At 38.2% G+C, this 19590-nt stretch overlaps 1 protein-coding gene across 1 annotated transcript in view; it reads right to left on the reverse strand.

Annotated features, from left to right (window-relative positions):
* Positions 1 to 5276: 5276 nt before the first annotated feature.
* Positions 5277 to 19590, reverse strand: part of LOC150094582 (voltage-dependent calcium channel subunit alpha-2/delta-3-like) — a 1537934-nt gene continuing 1523620 nt past the window's right edge. Inside the window, exon 35 of the mRNA XM_090412095.1 lies at positions 5277 to 5339. Within this exon, the coding sequence (XP_090268221.1) occupies positions 5277 to 5339 (63 nt within the window). The remainder of the gene's footprint in view (positions 5340 to 19590) is intronic.

A 19590-nucleotide genomic window follows, 5' to 3' on the forward strand; every position in this document is an offset into this window, starting at 1 on the left:
AATGTGATTTAACAACTACGTATTCACCTATTAACAAATTGTCTTCTCATTTTCCTTCTCCTAAAGACAAACGCTCAACTTTATCTCTTCCTGGAGTTTATCAAATTCCTTGCAACTGTGATCTTTCCTATTTTGGATAGACTGGATGTTCTCTTGAAAAAAGAATCCAAGAACATCAATCCTCCATTCTTCACAACAAACCTGAAAAGTCTGGATTGGCTCAACATGGGATTGAAAGTGACCACAGCATCTTTTGGTCCAAGACTCGCCGCTTACATAGATCCCATTATAGGTTCGAATGTTTGTTCAAGGAAAGCGTGGAGGCCTTACTCCATCGTCCTAACCTGAAATGTAATGACTGTATATCTATATCAAAAATCTGGGAAAGTTTAATTAAGATTACTCATTATTATAATTTTTTTTTTTTCAATCATGTCTCTACTTCAAAATGTTCCGTTTTATACTTAATACTTAGTGATATAACATCATGCGGTGTGTTCTATATTTAACAATCTATTGTTAGTATTCTAGCTTGTATTTTTTAAAACTGTTCTTGTAATACCACTGAAGATGGTCTGCTATTTCCAGACCGAAATATTTGGTTAATTAAATATCTTTCTTGTGTTTACGTGCATTTATCATTCAGTCTTATGTCACAAGTATCCTTAAAACAGCAAAGTGTAAGGTTATGCATTTTGGGGTGAATAGATTACTAGTCATGTACCACATTGATGGAACTGTACTCTAAGAAATTGATGAAGCCAGGGATTTGGAGTGTTGGTGCAGGGTGTTGAAATTTAGTGGACATATTGCAAAAGTGGCTAAAATAGCTCATCAGATTACTTGGTTACTGAAGAACACCCTGATGAGCAGAGATAAACAGGCTGTTATACTCTCTTTATAATGGCCTTCATAAAACCCCATCTTGACTACTGGGTGCAGATCTGGGTTTTTTTAGGATGAGAAGGTGGAGAGGATTGAGTGGCAAATCTATGGAATGCAATTTATGAGGACAGTTTAAGATTGAGGGTTACAGAAATTGGTTAATAGGCAGAAAAGGAGTGATTTTGAGTGAGACACAAATTAATGAAAGGTTTTCACAGGATTTTTTATTATTATTATTATTATTATTATTATTATTATTAAACAAGACCTCATGGAGTCAAAGACTCATCTAGGAGGTCCTTTTATCTCACACACATCTCATCATACCGGGTCTTAAACACATTCAAACTCCTTGCAGACACCACACTCTCAGGCAAGGCATTCCAATCATTCACAACTCTGCACGAAAAAAACCTGCCTCTCACTCCCCTACTCACACCCTCTTTATACAGTTTCCAGGGATGACCTCTGGTTCTTCCCTGATCTCCCACTATTCGCTGTAGAACTTCTCCACCATTGATCCTATAGCAACCCCTTACCAACTTGTAGGTCTCTATCATATCTCCCCTCTTCCTTCTCTCCACTATTCTCTGCAAATTACATCTTTTCAATCTTTCCTCATACTCGACATTCCAGAGGTCAGAAACTACCTTAGTCAGTCGCCTTTGGACCCTTTCCAACATCTCTTCATCCTCCTGAAAACCAGGTGACCAAATCTGGGCACAATAGTCCATGTGTGGCCTAATCAAAGCCTTATACAATGGAACAAGAATCTCTCTACTTCTACACGTCAGTGTCCTCCTCATCATTCCCAGAAGTCTTTGTGTTGTCTTCACAATTTTGGCGATGTGACCCCTACATTTTAGATCCTTATCCACTATCACTCCCAGATCTCTTATTTCCTCTACTTCCAACAATATATTCTTACCAAGCATAAATTCTGCATCCCATCTTTGTTTTCCAAATTTTAAAACCTTACATTTTGCAACATTGAACTCACATCCCCATTTGCTTGCCCAATCAATCAATTTATTCAAGTCTTCTTGCAAGGCCACAACATCTTCACTACTCTTTATGGTTCGTCCCAACTTTGCATCATCTGCAAACAACTGAATATCTCCATCCAAATCTTCGCCAATATCATTAATATACAAGTTAAATAGTAATGGCCCTAAAACAGATCCCTGAGGCACTCCACTAGTGACTTTCCTTTTCCTGGATATTGCACCCCCATACACAACTTGTTGATACCTATCAGATAGCCAGTCTCCAATCCAATGCACTAATCTAATATCCAACCCCATCTGCTCTAGTTTGACTGTCAACTTATCATGAGGCACTCTATCAAAAGCTTTTGCGAAATCCAAGTATATTACTGTGTATCCTTCTCCTCTGTCCAAGGAAGCAGTCACTTTATTGTAATAAGTAAGTAGATTACTAAAACACGACCTCCCTTTAGCAAATCCATGCTGTCCATCAAAGATTATACCATTGTTGTCAACCCAACTCTGGATTCTAGTTCTCACAAGCTTCTCCAACAACTTAACCACAACACCCGACACACAGATAGGCCTATAGTTTGATGCTTGAGTTCGATCACCTCCTTTATGAAGTGGCACAATCTTGCCCTCCTTCCACTCTTTAGGGACTTGACCAAGTGCAAGACTCATAGTAAAAAAATATGTCAAGGCAGGTGTCAACTCTCTGGCACATTCCTTCAGAATACGCGGTGATATATTATCAAGTCCCACAGCCTTATTTACATCTAGTTTACTCAACTCCCCAAACACCTCTTGCTCACTTACAGTCAGTCTCTCCTCCCCATCATCAACTGCTCTTAATCTCTCCATGAAGTCACATTCACAAGATTGAAAGATCTTTATGAACTGCTCATTAAATATCTCCACCACACATTCTGCAACAGCTGTCTTTATACCATTTCCTCCAATCAATGTCATCCTTCCATAATCATTCTTTCTTTTGCTGGCTACATATCGAAAGAACTCCCTAGGATTCTTTTTAGCTTCATTAGCTAACTGCTGTTCATACCTCTCTTTAGCTACTCTCACCAACCAAGTCACTCTCCTTGCCTGGTCTTTGTAGAACTCATGAAATTGGTTACTTCCACTTCTCTTATGCTGCCTCCACAATGCCCTTTTTCTCTGTATTGCATGCTTAATCTCTTTATTCATCCATCTCACACCTAACTTATTTAACCTTCTCACCCGTGGTATACATTTAGACATTGCATCCACTAAATATTTTTTGAAAATCCCCCAAGCTGCATTGATCTCTTTTCCAGCTAACTCCTCATTCCATGCTACACCTGCAAGCTGTCTCCTGAGCTCTTCATAATCACCCCCCTTGTAGTTCCACATATACCCTTTTTTCACAGGGGTCCTTGCACTGCTGGCAACCACCCAAGTAATCACCTCATGGTCACTTTCACCAATTGGTGGATGATTTGATACCTCATTGATAATTACATCCTCCGATGAGATGACCAAATCCAAGACCCTTAATCCTCTTGTGCCCTCTGTTACATACTGTCTGAGGTAGTTATCCCTCAAAAACTCAAGAAACTCATTTTCTTTACTTCCAGTTGCTATCTCTTCATTCCAGTCTATATTGCCATAATTAAAATCACCCATAATGATCACCCTTTTCTTATTTGCTTGGCTTATTTGACTATACATTTCACTATCACCACCATCCACATTACCAGGTCTATAACAACATCCCACCAAGTATTTGATTCTATTCACCTCTATCTCACACCATACTGCCTCAAAACCACTGGCCCCATTTTCCCCTTGCATCTCTACCTTGTATGGACATAACTCTTTCTCTATCATCAATAGCACTCCCCCTCCCTTTTTACCCCTTCTATCCTCACGAAACACATCATACCTTTCCATCTCTATTCCTGTCAGGATGTCATCCTCATCTAACCATGTCTCACTTATTCCGACAATCTCTGGGTGCACAGACGCAATTAGTGCAACCATTTCATCCGCCTTGTTTCTTATACTTCTAGCATTGGTATACAAACACAACAACTCATTTCTGGATCTACAGCTAGTTCCACTGATACCACTCACTCGATGTGATCTCTCCATGCTGGACTGGGGCCATTTCCCTTTCTGCTTCTTCATTTTAGAACCCTTTGCAATTCCATCTGTTTCCTTTTGATCCCTGATCATCCCATTACTTTCCTGCCTACACATTCTCTCACCTCCTCTTGGAGCATCCACCTTTCTCACGCTGTGTATCCCTGTCCACCCTGAGCCTCCCCGTTTCCCTGCTCCTCTTGCACACCCATTCTCTCATTATCTATACTCATACCACTCACTTCCACATTCATTTCCACTCCTTCAATCTCTCCTGTCTTACTCTCCTGCTCTTCCACATCACTCCCCCTCTTGATCTGATTCATTCTCTCTATTCACTTCTCTACCTTCCAGCAGCAGTCTCTCCAAGCGACTCACACCATAACCACTCAAATGCAGTCCATCGCTCCCATACAGCTCACTTCGTCCCTCAAACTCATTCCACACATTAACAAACTGTACTCCCATCTCCTCACACATTTCAGCCAGAATATCATTCATAATCCTTGCTCTCCGCCTCATTTCACCACAATCATACCTAGGCAACACACTGACCACCCTTCCTGTCACACTATTCTCCTTTATCTTTCCAAGCAGTCTCCTGACATTCATTTTGACATGCTCTTTGTTCTCTCTCAAATCATTTGTTCCAATTAATACAATTAACTCTTTTGCTCGTTCCCGCCTCATGTTCAATGCCTGAATCACTCTATTAACGATTAACGAAGAGAAAATTTTTCAGAACAGGTCTGGTGTTGGGATACATAAGGACCGTCCTTGGAAATTGAGGAAAATTGTGAAGACTAGATTTTTGCTTGAAGAGTGCTGAATGACTGGAATAGGTTGCCAGAATCTATTTTGAGTGTCATGACTGTGGATAAGTTCAAAGCAAAGTATGACAGATTTATTTATTTTTTTTTTTTGTGCAAATATTAAATAGTGCATGGCATAATGTTTAGGGCTTTCCTTAATAAGCCTGCATACTCCATATAGTTGCCTGTGTAATAATAATATTAAAATAGTTTAGGGACAAAATACAGTAAAATAATTAGAAATGATAAAGGTAATGTGAAAACCAAAACTAAAGGTATTCTAGATATCTGGAGTAATTACTTTGAAAGAGACTGTTAATTGAAACCAATAGAGACAGAGCAATGGCAGAAAATATTCAAGAGGAATGAATGCAATCAGGAATACATATCAATCAATACCCGAGTCAGAAAAAGCTATTAAAAGCCTGACATGGAGGTATAAATTTTTTCAGGGGCTACATTGCCTAATTCAGACTGTCTGGTCAGTAGCTTTAATTCCATATGATTGGAGTAGAGCTCTCATAGTACCCATCTATAAAAGAGAGAAATAACTAAAGTGAAAATTTCAGAAGAATTTCAAGGGTTCCTTGAAATTCTTCTGAAAAAACTGTGGAAGAAGCAACCTGGAGAAGAAGAAACTGGGCTCAAGCCAAACAGAGGTTGTTGGGGTTAGATTATCATGATATGAGAAAGAATTCAGAAATTATGGAAACATGCCAGCAAAGACTGGTCGATTAGGAGCCTCTGCTACTAATGGCTCACACAAAAAGTTAAGCAAGTTTGAGCGAGATTAGTAGTTGGAAGAGTTTCAATCGTTTGATGCTGTTGGCACACTCTCAGTCGATGAGTCTTTCGACTCCCTGGAGATGTCACAGAATAATAACAATAATAATAACAACAAGGATCTTTACTTAAGTTTTGTAGATCTGGAAAAAGTGTATGACAAGTTTTTTCTTCTGTTTGTTTCTTCTGCAATTTTTTTTAGCCTCTTCTAAAGTGTGTTCTTGTATAAATCGCAACTGGAACCCTTAAAAGAGAAATACTTCTTTGAAATTTCACTTTAGTTATTTCTCTCATAAGGTACTAAGAGAAAAGGTATTCAGAATATTACAATTATATGGTAGGAATGGAGACATTATATTGTGCAGTAAAAATTATAAGTCAGCAGTTAAAACTGAAGAAAGTACAGAAAGGTGTTTTGATGTAAAATCAAGTATGAAACAAGAGTGAACTCTGTCTTCACTCTAATGGAAGAAAAGGTAGCATTAAACCTATATTAGAAACAAGCTTAATGCCACATGATGTATTTCTAAACAAATGTTGTGCCAGTCTCCAACTGTCTTTAACTATAACAGCTGTAACAAATTGGGCATTGAAGTTAGCTATCTAAAGATCAAAAATAAGAAAACAGATAGGAACATGGAAAACTTCAACTACACCAAAAGCATCAAGATACTCATACAGATGTGATATTTTCTTTTAATTATTATTTTTTTACTGAATTAATTCAGAATTATTATTATTATTCAGGCCACCATGGAGTCAAAAGACTCATCGTCGGAAGTCGTTTTTAGAAAACACAAAGTTTATCATACCACTCCTTGAACCTGTTGACCGTTCCGGCTCTAACTCTCTCAGGCAATGCATTCCATGGTTCAACCATGGAATGCATTGCCTGAGAGAGTTAGTTGTTCACTGAACACAATAAAGTGTTCAGTGAACAACTCCACTATATCCTCTGCATCAGTCATTCTATTCCCATTTTTAATTCTGCAATGTCATTCTTCCACAATCATTTCTCCTCCTACTCTGGCCACATAGCTAAAAAATTATTCTCCATGCCAAGAAACAACTATTCATCCTCTTGCTCACAGCCTCCTTTCATAACTTTCAGGGACTGCCCTTTGTCATCACTCCCCGCTGTTCGACATCTGGCCACATAGCTAAAAAATTATTCTAGGATATTCTTTGGATTTTAGTGCCAATCTCTTCTCATATTCCAGTTTTGCCTTACTCACCATACTGGTCATTCTTCTGGCCTGCATCTTATATTCTTCGTGTATCTGCCCTCCGCCTCTCTCCTTATATCTCTTCCACAATCTATTTTTCAACTGCAGTTCCTGTTTGAAATTGTTTGTCATTCACTTTATACCAAATTGTGTCCGCTTATTCACTTGTGGAATACAGCTCACTACTGCTACTAACAAATATTCTTTGGCAATTTCCCAAGCACTAATGATATCCTGGCCTTCCAATTCTGCCCTCCATGGAACTGCAGCTAGTTGATACCTAAGACTATTATAATCACCTGCCTTATAATTCCACATACATTCCCTTTTCTTTGATACACCTGCAAGTCTATTCATCTTCCAAGTCAAAACCACATGGTCACTCTCTCCAACTGGTGGGAGAGATGTCATCTCACTTATTATCAGCTCTTCTGATACTATGACCAAATCCAAAACTCTTGAACCTCTTGTTCCCTCTATTACATGTTGCCTAAGACATTTGTCCCTCAAGAATTCTATACGTTCCATTACCTGATTACTACATGCATTTTCCTCTTCCCAGCTTATACTGCTGTAGTTAAAATCTCCCATAACAATCATTCATCTTCTTGCACTTGGCAAGCTCAACTGCCTAAACATCTCCTGCTCCCCACTCTCTGTACTCCTTGGCTTGTAGCAGCACCCCACTAAATATCCTGTCTTGCCCACCTCTACCTCACACCATATGCTTTCGAAACCATTATTGTCGGTGCCTTCCAAAAATTCCACTCTTAGAGGACATAAGTCATCACTTATCATAAGCAGTACTCAACCACATCGTTTTCCCTTTCTATCCTGCCAAAATATGCTGTACCCTGCTACTTCTATTCCTGTTATTATATCATTTTCTGTCAACGTCTCAGAGATCCCAATAATCTTTGGCCAGGCTGAGGCTAACAGCACCACCAATTCATCTCCTTTATTTCGGATACTCCAGGCATTAATATAGAGCATAAAAATGTCACTGCATCTATACCTATCATTGACCCTTCTCGACCCCACTGGACTCAGTGTTACCTGATGTCGTTCCCCCTTACCCCAAGCACCCATTCCCACAAGAAGCCACCTTTGCTACCATCTAACCTGGGAATTCTACTTTCACTGCATTGACATACCAACTCGTTCAGAAAACAGCAATCTCTCCAGATGCCTACGTCCTTCCTCATTCAAATGCAAGCGGCCTCTCGCATACAGTTCTCCTCTGTCCTCAAACTCCCTCCAAGCATCCACATATTCCAATCCTCTCTTCTGACACATTCTGCTATTCAGTATTACTGCTCTTCTGCTCAACTCGTCACTATCATACCTTGGCAACACACACACAATCTTTCCTCTCTGTGATCTTTTTTTTGCACAACCTCAAGCAAGAATCTGAGATCTCTCGCCGCCCGATTTCCATTGCCTCTGAAGTCATTCATGCCCACCATCACAATCATGTCATCGATCCTTTCACCCCTCTTAATTGCCATAGCCACATTTTCTATCATCCCTCAAGACAAACACACCTCTCGCATCCTATCTTGCACACCTGAGATCATCGAGTCACCATACATCACACCTCTAACCATTCTGTTCCTTGATTGCTCACCTGCATCCCTCACTCTCTCTCTCTCTGTGTGTTCCCCTACTTGCCTGCCGTCCTGGCATCACTCTATCCCTGGTTCCAGCACTCCTACGCATCTCCTCTCTCTGACTGTTTCCATTCTCCCCTTCTCTATCATTCCCATCTCTCTCTCACTCCCTCTCTTCTACTGTTTCTATTCTCCCCTCTTCTAGCATTCCCATTCCCTCTCTCCTACTGCTTCTATACTCTTCTATCATTCTCAAACCTCTCTCTCATCCCTCTCTCCTACTGCTTCGATTCTCTCCTCTTCTATCATTCCCAAAACTTTCTCTCACTCCTACTCTGATTCGCCTTGAATTCATCTCTTCCATTCTCCTAATCTCATCTTTCATACTTCTTATCTCATTCACAAGACATTCCACCTCCTCTTTCAGCTTATTCTATCTCTCTGTGCAAGTTAGTCACTCTTACTCGCCATTCATTTACCCAATCCAAACCATCTCTGAAAACTTCACAGTCATTCAAGCCTTCCACACTCCCAACTCTTATTTTCTCATTCATATTCCACTCGTCATTCTCTCCTATCACACTATTCATCTCCTGACCAGTAGCAGCCCATATATAAGCACTGCAATGTCAGCACCCCAAGGAAAAACTGAAAAAATTAAATTTTGTTTGTGTTTATAAATAATACCAATGCTTACAACATTATATAAATGCAGTACATGTTAAAGGTTACAGCTTATGTTTTGACATTGATTGAATAGTTAATAATTGAAATTGTTTGATTAATGCTTTAGATTACAAAACAAATGCACTGCGATCTAACGCCAATATTCATTTGCCCTTGTCATTGCACGTTACGTCATTCCCAACTGTAACTGCGCATGCAGCAGTGTATTTTTAGTATGCTTACGCGCCTTATTTCTGTGAGATATGAAACGTTTATTATTGGTGCGTGTGCGTGGTGAACTATTTTTTGTAAATCTTATTTTATTTTCTTAAAATAACATATAATTATTTATTTATTATAGATACAAGGCTGAATTATGATGAGTGTCATTGTCATATAATATGAAAAGAATTATATTTTTTCAATTATCGTTACACGAAACAAATGCACTACGATCTAATGCCGATATTTGTTTGCACGTCATTGCTATTGATACGAAACTTTTATTATTGGTGTTTTTTGTGGTGAGGATGAAATATTTTTAATAAAGCAATTTTTAATATGTAAAGTTATTTATTAATAAATTCGTTACTGATTAGGAAAAAAAAAAGTTTTTTTTTTTGCATATGCAGCACCCCCACTTTAAATTTTCACTGGCCGCCACTGCTCCCGACATTCATTTTCCATCCCTGAAGCAACTAGGTTGGTTATCGAAATATCTAATTCATTGATTTCCTCCCACTGCCTGCATTTTGCACATATATGCACTCCCCCCCCCTTCTCTCACCTGCCACATATCCAACTCCCGGGAAGCATACATGCTACAAAGTCCTATGTTACGTAGAATAGAGTTCTTAAATGGCAGAGGACTTGTTGACATGCCATTTGTGATTGCAGCTGCATCGACCATCATTCCTTACTGCTAAGTAACTACTAAACTAATCGCTAAAAATACATATAAATGCTATATAAACACTGTATCATAGATATACATATATACTGTATTTGCCAGTGTATAAGACGCACTTTTTTCTTTGAAAATAGGTCTGAAAAATGGGATGCATCTTATACGCCGATACTCAGTTTTTTATTATTTTCATTTCTGGAAATTTTCTCTGTTTCGAGTTATGTGATTTCTTTATTGCTTCGTTGCGGTGTGTGTGAGAGCATTCCAGTTACGTAGAGCAGTGTTTCTCAAACTTCAGACATCTGCGTTCATATGATTGGTGCAGTATTAACAAAAGACCGTGCTACTAAATGACAAAGACAAGCCGACAGTTGAGTTGAAATGCTAATTCTCTTCAACTGAATTCCTTATATAATATCTGAAACACATTCACTATATATTTCTTCGTTTTAACACGTTCATTCAAACAAAACCACATGTTGCACCAGCAAGATATGGTTTTGTTCGAGTCATACAGCATTTTCTGTGGGAGGGGGACCTGCGATTCATTAGTTAGTGCCGTTTTTATCCTAGTTGTCTCTAATTGCACTGTTTGTTGAGAAACATATTACACAGCCTGCAGATGTCTCTGTACCTTATTCAGCGATACAATAGGAACGTTTTACGATCTCGACTTCACGGATACATTGAATTTTATTCTATGCGTTAATGATGCATAGCCGAAAATTGCCACAGACCCCCTGAAGACCTTTCATGTACCCCTGGGGGTATGCATACCACACTTTGAGAAACACTGACGTAGAGTTCAGTGAATGCGCATGCGCTGTCATCGACAATCACAGCTTTGTCCTGTTCGTTTAAACTTTCCAATTGTTGTCGCAGTTGTGAACGGTGATAAGTTTCTGCCGTTAAATTTTCACTAAATTTCTTGGCAAATTATGGTGGAAAAACGTTGACATTGTTACAATATTGCATACAAACCACATGTGATTGCATATGCTAAAGAACATGGAAACAGGGCTGTAGAGAGGCATTTCGGACCACCCCCAACTGAGAAAATGATAAGAACTTGGTGGAATCAGGAAGAGGAATTAATAAAACCAACTCACAGTAAACATAACATATGAAATGGAACTGCAAAATGGCCAAAACTTGAGGCAGAACTGAATACTTGGATTTTAGACCACAGAAAAGCAGAACTTTCAGTGTCTACAAAAATGATTATTCAGTAAGTGAAAGCGATAGCCACTAACAGAGGGATCGCCAACTTTACTGAATCAACATCATGGTGTTCAAGATTCATGAAGAGAAAACCAGCTATGTATGCAGACTAAAACAAAAATATATAACAAAAGATGCCAGCTGAATATGAAGAAAAAATGATTGAATTTCATCAATTCGTCATTAACGCAAGGAAACGAGAAAATTTTGAACTTGCGCAAATAGGAAACATGGACGAGGTTCTGCTGACTTCTGATGTGCCCTCACACAAAACTGTAGATTCCAAGGGCACTAAAAGTGTTACTATTAAAACTTCGGGGCACTAAAAACTCACTAGACAGTTGTTTTATCCTGCTGTGCTGATGGGACAAAATGGCCACCACTATTGATTTTTAAAAGGAAGACGCTACCCATAGAAAAACTATTTAAAGGCATGTTTGTACATGTTCATGCAAAAGATTGGATGGATAGAGGAGGAATGAAGTTATGGATAGATAAAATTTGGTCTAGATGCCCTGTTGAAGAAGCCTGCCATGCTAGTATGGGATCAGTTTCGTTCTCACAGAACAGACGATGTTACAAATAAACTCAAGGAATTGAAAACTCAGTTAGCTGTAATTCCAGGAGGTCTAACTAGTCAGCTTCAACCTTCAGATGTCTGTATTAATAAATCATTTAAGGGATTTATGAAGGAGAAGTGGAACAGCTGGATGCAGTCTTCAGATTTTGAGGTTACGCCATCAGAAAGAAAGAAGAGGCCTAACATTTCACAAGTTTGTGAGTGAGTCAAAGCTTCATGGGATGCTGTGAAAACTGAAACAGTTAAATCATTTAAGAAGTGTGGAATTAGTAATGCACTGGATGGTACAGATGACAATTTGTTGTATGAGGACTCAGATTCTGATTTAGAAGAGGTTTCAAGTGTCTCTTCATTTAGCTCTGGAGATGAATTTCTGGGTTTTGACGATTAAAAGGTGGGTACTCTTTTCTAGTTAGATTAGGTATTTGTTGAAAATAGACCTACTTATCACTTTATATTTGAAATACTGTAAATTCATTATAATATTCAGTGATAAAGTTTTTTTTCCTGAAAAATTTGTACAAAACAGGGGGTGCGTCTTATACACCGGCAAATACGGTATATATATATATATATATATATATATATATATATATATATATATATATATATATACAGGGTGTTCGGGATAAATTTGACATATTTATAATTAATTATATTTTTCCGTAAGTTACATGTATTAATACACACTTCTCTTCATTTAAAAGTTTGGACCCTTCTTCATTCATATACAAGATGTCAGAAAGGATGGATAGCTAGAACCCACCTGAATCATGGAAGAGAATAACTTGTATCATGATGATTCGTGCCCGCCATCAAAATAAGGATATTACGACTGCTGCCCAATGCTCCCTGAATACAGTAAAAACAATCAGGCATGAACTAGAGACTTGCAATGGTGACTACGAGGATGTAGCAAGAAGAAAGATCCCTAGCAGATGATCTGATTGCGTTCGTACAGCAGAATTCCTCGCAAATCTGCAGGAACAGGTGTTGAAGAACCCTGGCATTGGAATTCGGGCTTTGTTCGTGGAGTTGCTAACTGTAGTCAAGCCCTGGATAACAAGGGTAGCCAATGGTAGGCCGTATGTATGGCAGCAGGATTCGGCCCCTTGCCACACCTCTGGGAAAAGTCAAAAATGGTTGTCTGAAAATTTCTACGACTTCACCAGTCCAAATGTTTGGCCTCCAAACTCCCCAGACCTTAACCCCATGGATTATTTTGTATGGGGCGCAGTTGAAAAAGACACCAATCGCACTTCCAGTAATACAAAAGCCCAGTTAATGGATAAAATTAAAACAGTTTTTGCGGCCCTTCCCAGGGAGACTGTAGCATCAGCTTGTTCGAGGTTCCGAAGCAGAATTGAAGCTGTGATCGATGCTAATGGTGGTTATTTTGAGTAAATCTTGTTGATAGTATTGTAATTAACTCTGCCTGTAATGTTTTTTTGTCAATTCATTAAATTTAATAGATACAAAGAAGATTTTCTTTTTCCTTACGAAACTGTCAAATTTATCCCGAACACCCTGTATATATATATATATATATATATATATATATATATATATGCTACATTCAGCTATATTAGATAGCGAAAACTTATCTTCTCTTCCACCATAAATGCTGCTGTGACCTTTCCTTCTCAGTAACCAAAAAATAACAATGAAACTCCAAAAGTAGAACCACTAAAGAACACTTGTGCTGAGAAAAAAAATGCATAATTCACAAAAGAATTCACACTATACACCATTTAAAAAACACTTTTTTTAACACAGCTCAAATCACTCGCTGCCAATATGAGACTTTCAATTAGATACAGTAGATTTTGCAATTAACTCCACTTTTCCTGCAGAGTAAAGAAATTTTGAAGGCTGTTATTGTTTTATATGAATAGTGTAAGACTATATGTGCACATTTGAGTAATTATACTAAACAAAATGACAGTGAAATTACATAAGAATTACATACGTGAAATTACATACAGAGTCCTAAATGTGCCCACTAGGGGGCACCTTTAGGATGACATGTGCATGCAGGCACTAAACAAATATAGCTGAAGAAAACAACTGAAGTCGGTCCTAGAGTCCGAAAGGAGTCCTTTAGGACTCTAGGACCGACTTCAGTTGTTTTCTTCAGCTATATTTGTTTAGTGCCTGCATGCACATATCATTATTTTAATGTTCCCTGAAGATGGTAATGTAACATTACTGAAATATAGGAAGTATTAATTAAAGTTTTTAAATTAATATTCTTGTATACGTTGTCTTTCCCTAAAATCTGACAGTTGTGTATTACCAACGTATAAGTTTATCTACAAGAGTTATTCAGAGCTGCACATATAGTCTTAAACCAGCTCTACAAAACAATAATACCCTTCAAAATCTCTTGACTGTGTAGGACAAGTGGAGTCAGTTCCAGAAAGTTCCATAATGCCAGCCTGGTTGGCTGAGTGGTTAGCATATCAGCTCTTCAGCCAAAAGGCTGCAGGTTCGAATCCTGCCATGGGCATGGATGTTTGTGATTGTCTGTGGAAATATTAGTGGTGGTAGTGGTGATGGGCAGTAGATGGCGTTAGTGTAGTTGCAGTTATTTGTAGTTGATAGATTTCGTGGTGGAGACAGAGTTGTAGAGTAAAAAGTGCCCTCCCTCGATGAGTCTTTGGACTCTCTGGAGGTGTAATGTAATAATAATAATATATGAGTATCCTTTAATTGAAAGCACCTCATATTCTGAATTAGTTCAGTAAAAATAAAAATAATAATATCACAGTTGGATGAGTGTCTTAAGTGCACAGAAAAATAGTGAAAGGTTACAAAAATAAACTTCTTAAATTTGATGCCCTTACTCCCTAACCACCCTATAACACTTTTGTTAAATATTAATATCCCATCTCCAGAATCTGTAGTATCTAAGTAAGAAAAAAAAAAAAGAAATAAACAGAAATTAGTAAAAATACAAAATATTATTTTCACTTTATACAGAATAAAGATAGTATGAAAAAGTTAAATAGAATCTAATTAAATAAATAATACAGAAGTAAACTATATTTTCTAAAATATTTCTTGTTTTGCATTCATTTTTCATGTGTATTATTACAATATTATTTCAATTTTCTCACAAAGAATTTTGTCCTTGACGAAATTTTCTCTGCAATGAATTCTTCACAAAGAACTGTGTGGACATATAGGAAGACAAATGCAGAAACAGAGCAGCTATGGAAAAAGTGACTGAGGGAAGTCAGTGTGTGTGTGAGAGAGAGAGAGAGAGGAGTTATCAATTAAGTGAACAGCTCTCTATTGGACATAATCAAGCATTTCTCAGAATGCATTTACAGTGTGTTAAGAAAGAAGTGTGATGATATGGTATGAAAGGAGTGAACTGAGAAGGTTCAATGAGTTCAATATGTTGGTTGTGCAGAAAGAGACAAAAGGATTTATATACAAGTGGATTGGCACTTGAATGGATGTGGAGTTAGATATCTGGAGAAAGAGTTTTTTGGTGAAAGACTGGAAGTGAAAATCAGGGATATTAGAGCTATTAGAGATAACACAAATATGTGTACAGGTACCCTTAAGTCAAGAGAGAGAGTGACAAGGAATGAAAAAAAACAAAAAAAAACATGCAGAATATATTTTCTCAGTTCTCGAATGTGGTAGACATTACAATGGAAGAGAATACCACAATTCATGAATAATAAATTATGTTCAGAAGTATCAGAAATCAAGAGGAGAAACTTATCTTCTTCTGGTTCCCATCTGCCATACGGCCGGGGGAGGGTAGCTACATGCTACCATTCTAGGGAGAGATGATTATGAGCAAGGTGGTTTCCCGTTGCCTTCCTTGCCGTAAGTATTTATGACTGTAACCTGTGTGTTCACGGGGCCGGTTTGCCTGCTTGCGGGATGAAAAACCCCAGATAAAATGGCGGAAAAAACCCTGCTGCCGACGCCCAAGACCGGCTAACTTGGCTATGGCTGAGGAAGATCCTTAAGCTCCTCACGTCGTGGACGGGAATCGAACCTAGGACACTCCTTCCCCAGGCATATGGTTGCGAAGCGCAAAGCCACTAGGCTAACCGCGCGGACTATAAGACGAGAAACTTATAGGTTCTTCTTTTAGCTAAAAGTTATTGGCATTAGAATGTGAAGAGTAGTTTTATGGGATGGATAGACAGAACAAGATGGGAAAAGGTATATTGCTGATGACAGCAGAAGAAATGCAACTAACAAGAGTTAAATTTGGTAAAAAGGGAGAGATATGAAAGGACAGACTACCTAGTATGAGATAAAGGCCAACAGGACATAATACTGTATATAGTTGGTTACTGCTATAGATCAATCATGGATTAGAAAGGAGGCTGTAAAGCGTATGTATCAGCAATTTAGTCTAATGAGTGCAGGTAAGTGATTAGTGTGGGTGACTTCAACTATGTTGAAATGGCTTGGAAGGAAGAAAGATGCATGGGAGTGACAAGGAATTGGAATTTATGCAGTTAATAAGAGATACAACCTGAAAGAGAATGAGATGGAGGAGAAGGTGTATGGAGGACTTGTCCATAACTTGTCCTGCAAGACCCTACATGTAGCCAAGTATAAGGTCATGCACTTTGAAATGAAGAGCTCACAAGTTACATACTAATCTGATGGAAATGAACAGCAAGATATTAACGAGGCACCAGGGATTTGGAGTGAACAGCGAGTCGAGGTTTAGAGAACATGTTACAAAGGTGGCCAAAAAAGCACATCAGGTTACTTGGTTGTTGAAGAAAACACTGACAACCAAGGCCAGGGATGTTATTTTTCCCCTTTAGAAGGATTTAATAAGCCATCTGGATTATTGCATGCAGATCTGGTAATCTGGGTTTCAAGGGGATGACGTGGTGGTGGAGAGGATCCAGAAGCAAGTGACTAAGATTGTGGCAGGTCTATGGAATGCTCCCTATATATGAGAGTGTGAATGTCTGTGAGCTAAAATGTTTAGCTGATAGGAAATAAGAGGAAAGAAGCATTTAAGTTATTATAGGGAATTTATAAGACTTTGATCAAGATTTTGTTTTAATACATGCACAAAAGGAAAGAACAATGGGATCGCACGTTTGGAAATTGTGTAAGAGTATAGTTAGCAGGGGTATTTGAATGGGATTTTTTTTTTTTTTTTTGCCTGGAGGGTGGGTGGTGAATGGCTGGAATACATTGCAGAGTTGGTTCTGAGTGTTTTGTCAGTGAATGAGTTAGGAGAGGTATAGTACTCTGTGAATAATGGTTAATGAGGACCTTCTGCAATGAACCTTTGCCTCCGTGGAAAAGGAGTTCCTCCTGAGAAACTAATAATAATAATACTGTATTTGTCACCTTCCAAATTATTCTACCAGTGAAAACAATTTCTCTTTCACTTTCCCTCTTGGACTCAAGGTGAGTTAGCCAGTCTCATATAGAGCGGCAAAGTTTTTCTCCCAGAAACTTGGGTTTTTCACCCATAAAACAGGCAAACAGTTCAGAACACACCAACAATTAGCAACCATAATACCAGTGGCAGCTGATGAAAATTTTAAGTGGGGGGGGGGGGGTGCTGCATATACAAAAAAAACAACAACTTTTTTTCCTCATCAGTAATGAATTTATTAATAAATAAATTTACATATTAAAAATTGCATTATTAAAAATATTTCATCCTTACCACAAACAAACACCAATAATAAAAGTTTTGTATCAATAGCAATGACAAGCGCAAACGAATATCACCATTAGATTGCAGTGCATTTGTTTTGTGTAATGATAACTGAAAAAATATAATTCTTTTCATATTTTCAACAGTGACACTTGTTATAATTCCTCCTTTTATCTATAATAAATAAATAATTATATGTTATTTTAACAAAATAAAATGAGATTTACAAAAAATAGTTCACCACAAAAACGCACCGATAATAAACGTTTCATATCTCACAGAAACAACGTGTGGAAGCATATGATACACTGCCCAAACGACAGTGTATCGTATGAAGTAACGTGCAAGCACAAACAAGCGCAAATGAATATCAGCATTAGATCACAATTATCGTTACATGAAACAAATGAAAAAATATAATTCTTTTCATATTTTCAACAGTGACACTCTTCATAATTCAGCCTTGTATCTATAATAAATAAATAATTATATGTTATTTTAACAAAATAAAATAAGATTCACAAAAAATAGTTCACCACGCACACGCACCAATAATAAACGTTTCATATCTTACAGAAATAACGCACGTAAGCATACTAAAGATACATTGCCGTTTGAGCAGTGTGGGAATGATGTAACGTGGAATGACCAGCGGAAACGAATATAGGCATTAGATCGAAGTGCATTTGTTTCATAATCTAAAGTGTTAATCGAACAATCCCAATTATTAACTATTCAATCAATGTCAAAACATAAGCTGTAACCTTGAACATGTTGTATTGCATTTATATAATGTTGTATGCATTGTTATTATTTATAAACACAAACAAAATTTAATTTTTTCATTTTTTCCTTGGCGGTGCTGCAGTGTCGCAGTGATTATGTACGGGCCACCACTGCATAATAGAGTGACCTTATATGTGTAACAAGAAACCAGTCTCTCTCTCTCTCTCTCTCTCTCTCTCACGCACACACACACACACACATAGCACATTATACTATACATATTTTAAAACTGATAACTAATATTTAAGGAATTGACAGCGTATACTAGAAATATAGATTAAATAAACTTTAATTTATACTTTCCGATATTTCGGCGAACGTGACGTTGCCATCTTCTTGGGAACTTACTACTAAGACACATGCACACAAGTACTAATAACAGCAAATGAGACTAAAGCTAGGAAGCTAGCGTTTTCCTAAAGTCCTGATGGTGCCCCCTGGCAGGCTATATTGGTAGTTCTTGGCCTTTGGGCTGAAGTTCTTCTGATAAACGTTTCCCGAATTTGGGGCAGTCTCATGCATCCAAATTTGTTGAGGTTTGGCATGTTCCTAAGGGCCGAGGCTGATTCCATGAATAGTCTTTCATACTTGAACTTGCTGCGGTGTATTACTGTGGCTTTCTTCCATCTTATTCTGTGGCGAGTATCCAGAGCGTGGTCTGTAAGCCCAGAGTGGCTGGTGAAATCGGATGTAATCCTTGTGTTCTGAGATTCTGATATTTGCTGTCCTGCCTGTTTGGCCAAAGTAGGACAGTTTACAGCTGCAAGGGACCTGGTATACACCAGGTAGGTCTAGGGGAAGTGGTTGGTCTTTGGTGGAGAGGATAAGGGATGCCAGCTTTCTATGTGGTCTGTAACAAGTGGTCAAGTCATGTTTTTTTTAGGATTTCTTTAGGTTTTCTTTAGGTTTAGATTTAGGTTTTCTCAATTTATAGAAAACCCACCCATACAGGCAGATACATTCACCAACAATCCCCCCCCCCCCCCCTCACAACAATATGGAGTTATTAAAACATTATTCAACAGGGCAAAAATAATCTGTTCTAATTATCAAGCCCTAACCACTGAACTAAATCACATCCGTGACACTTTCTCAGCCAACGGCTACCCCCTCCAAAAAATCCAAAAAATACTTAACCCAGTTATCCACAACCCACCACCCCCTCCCCTTCACAATAAAGATTACTCTAAATCCATCACCATTCCCTACATCCGAGGCACCTCGGAAAAAATCAATAAAATCCTAAAAAAACATGACTTGACCACTTGTTACAGACCACATAGAAAACTGGCATCCCTTATCCGCTCCACCAAAGACCAACCACTCCCCCTAGACC

This window comes from Typopeltis vanoorti, chromosome 22, assembly GCF_054136105.1.
Source record: "Typopeltis vanoorti isolate ZY-2024b chromosome 22, IOZ_Tvanoo_1.0, whole genome shotgun sequence".
NCBI lineage: Eukaryota > Metazoa > Arthropoda > Arachnida > Uropygi > Thelyphonidae > Typopeltis > Typopeltis vanoorti.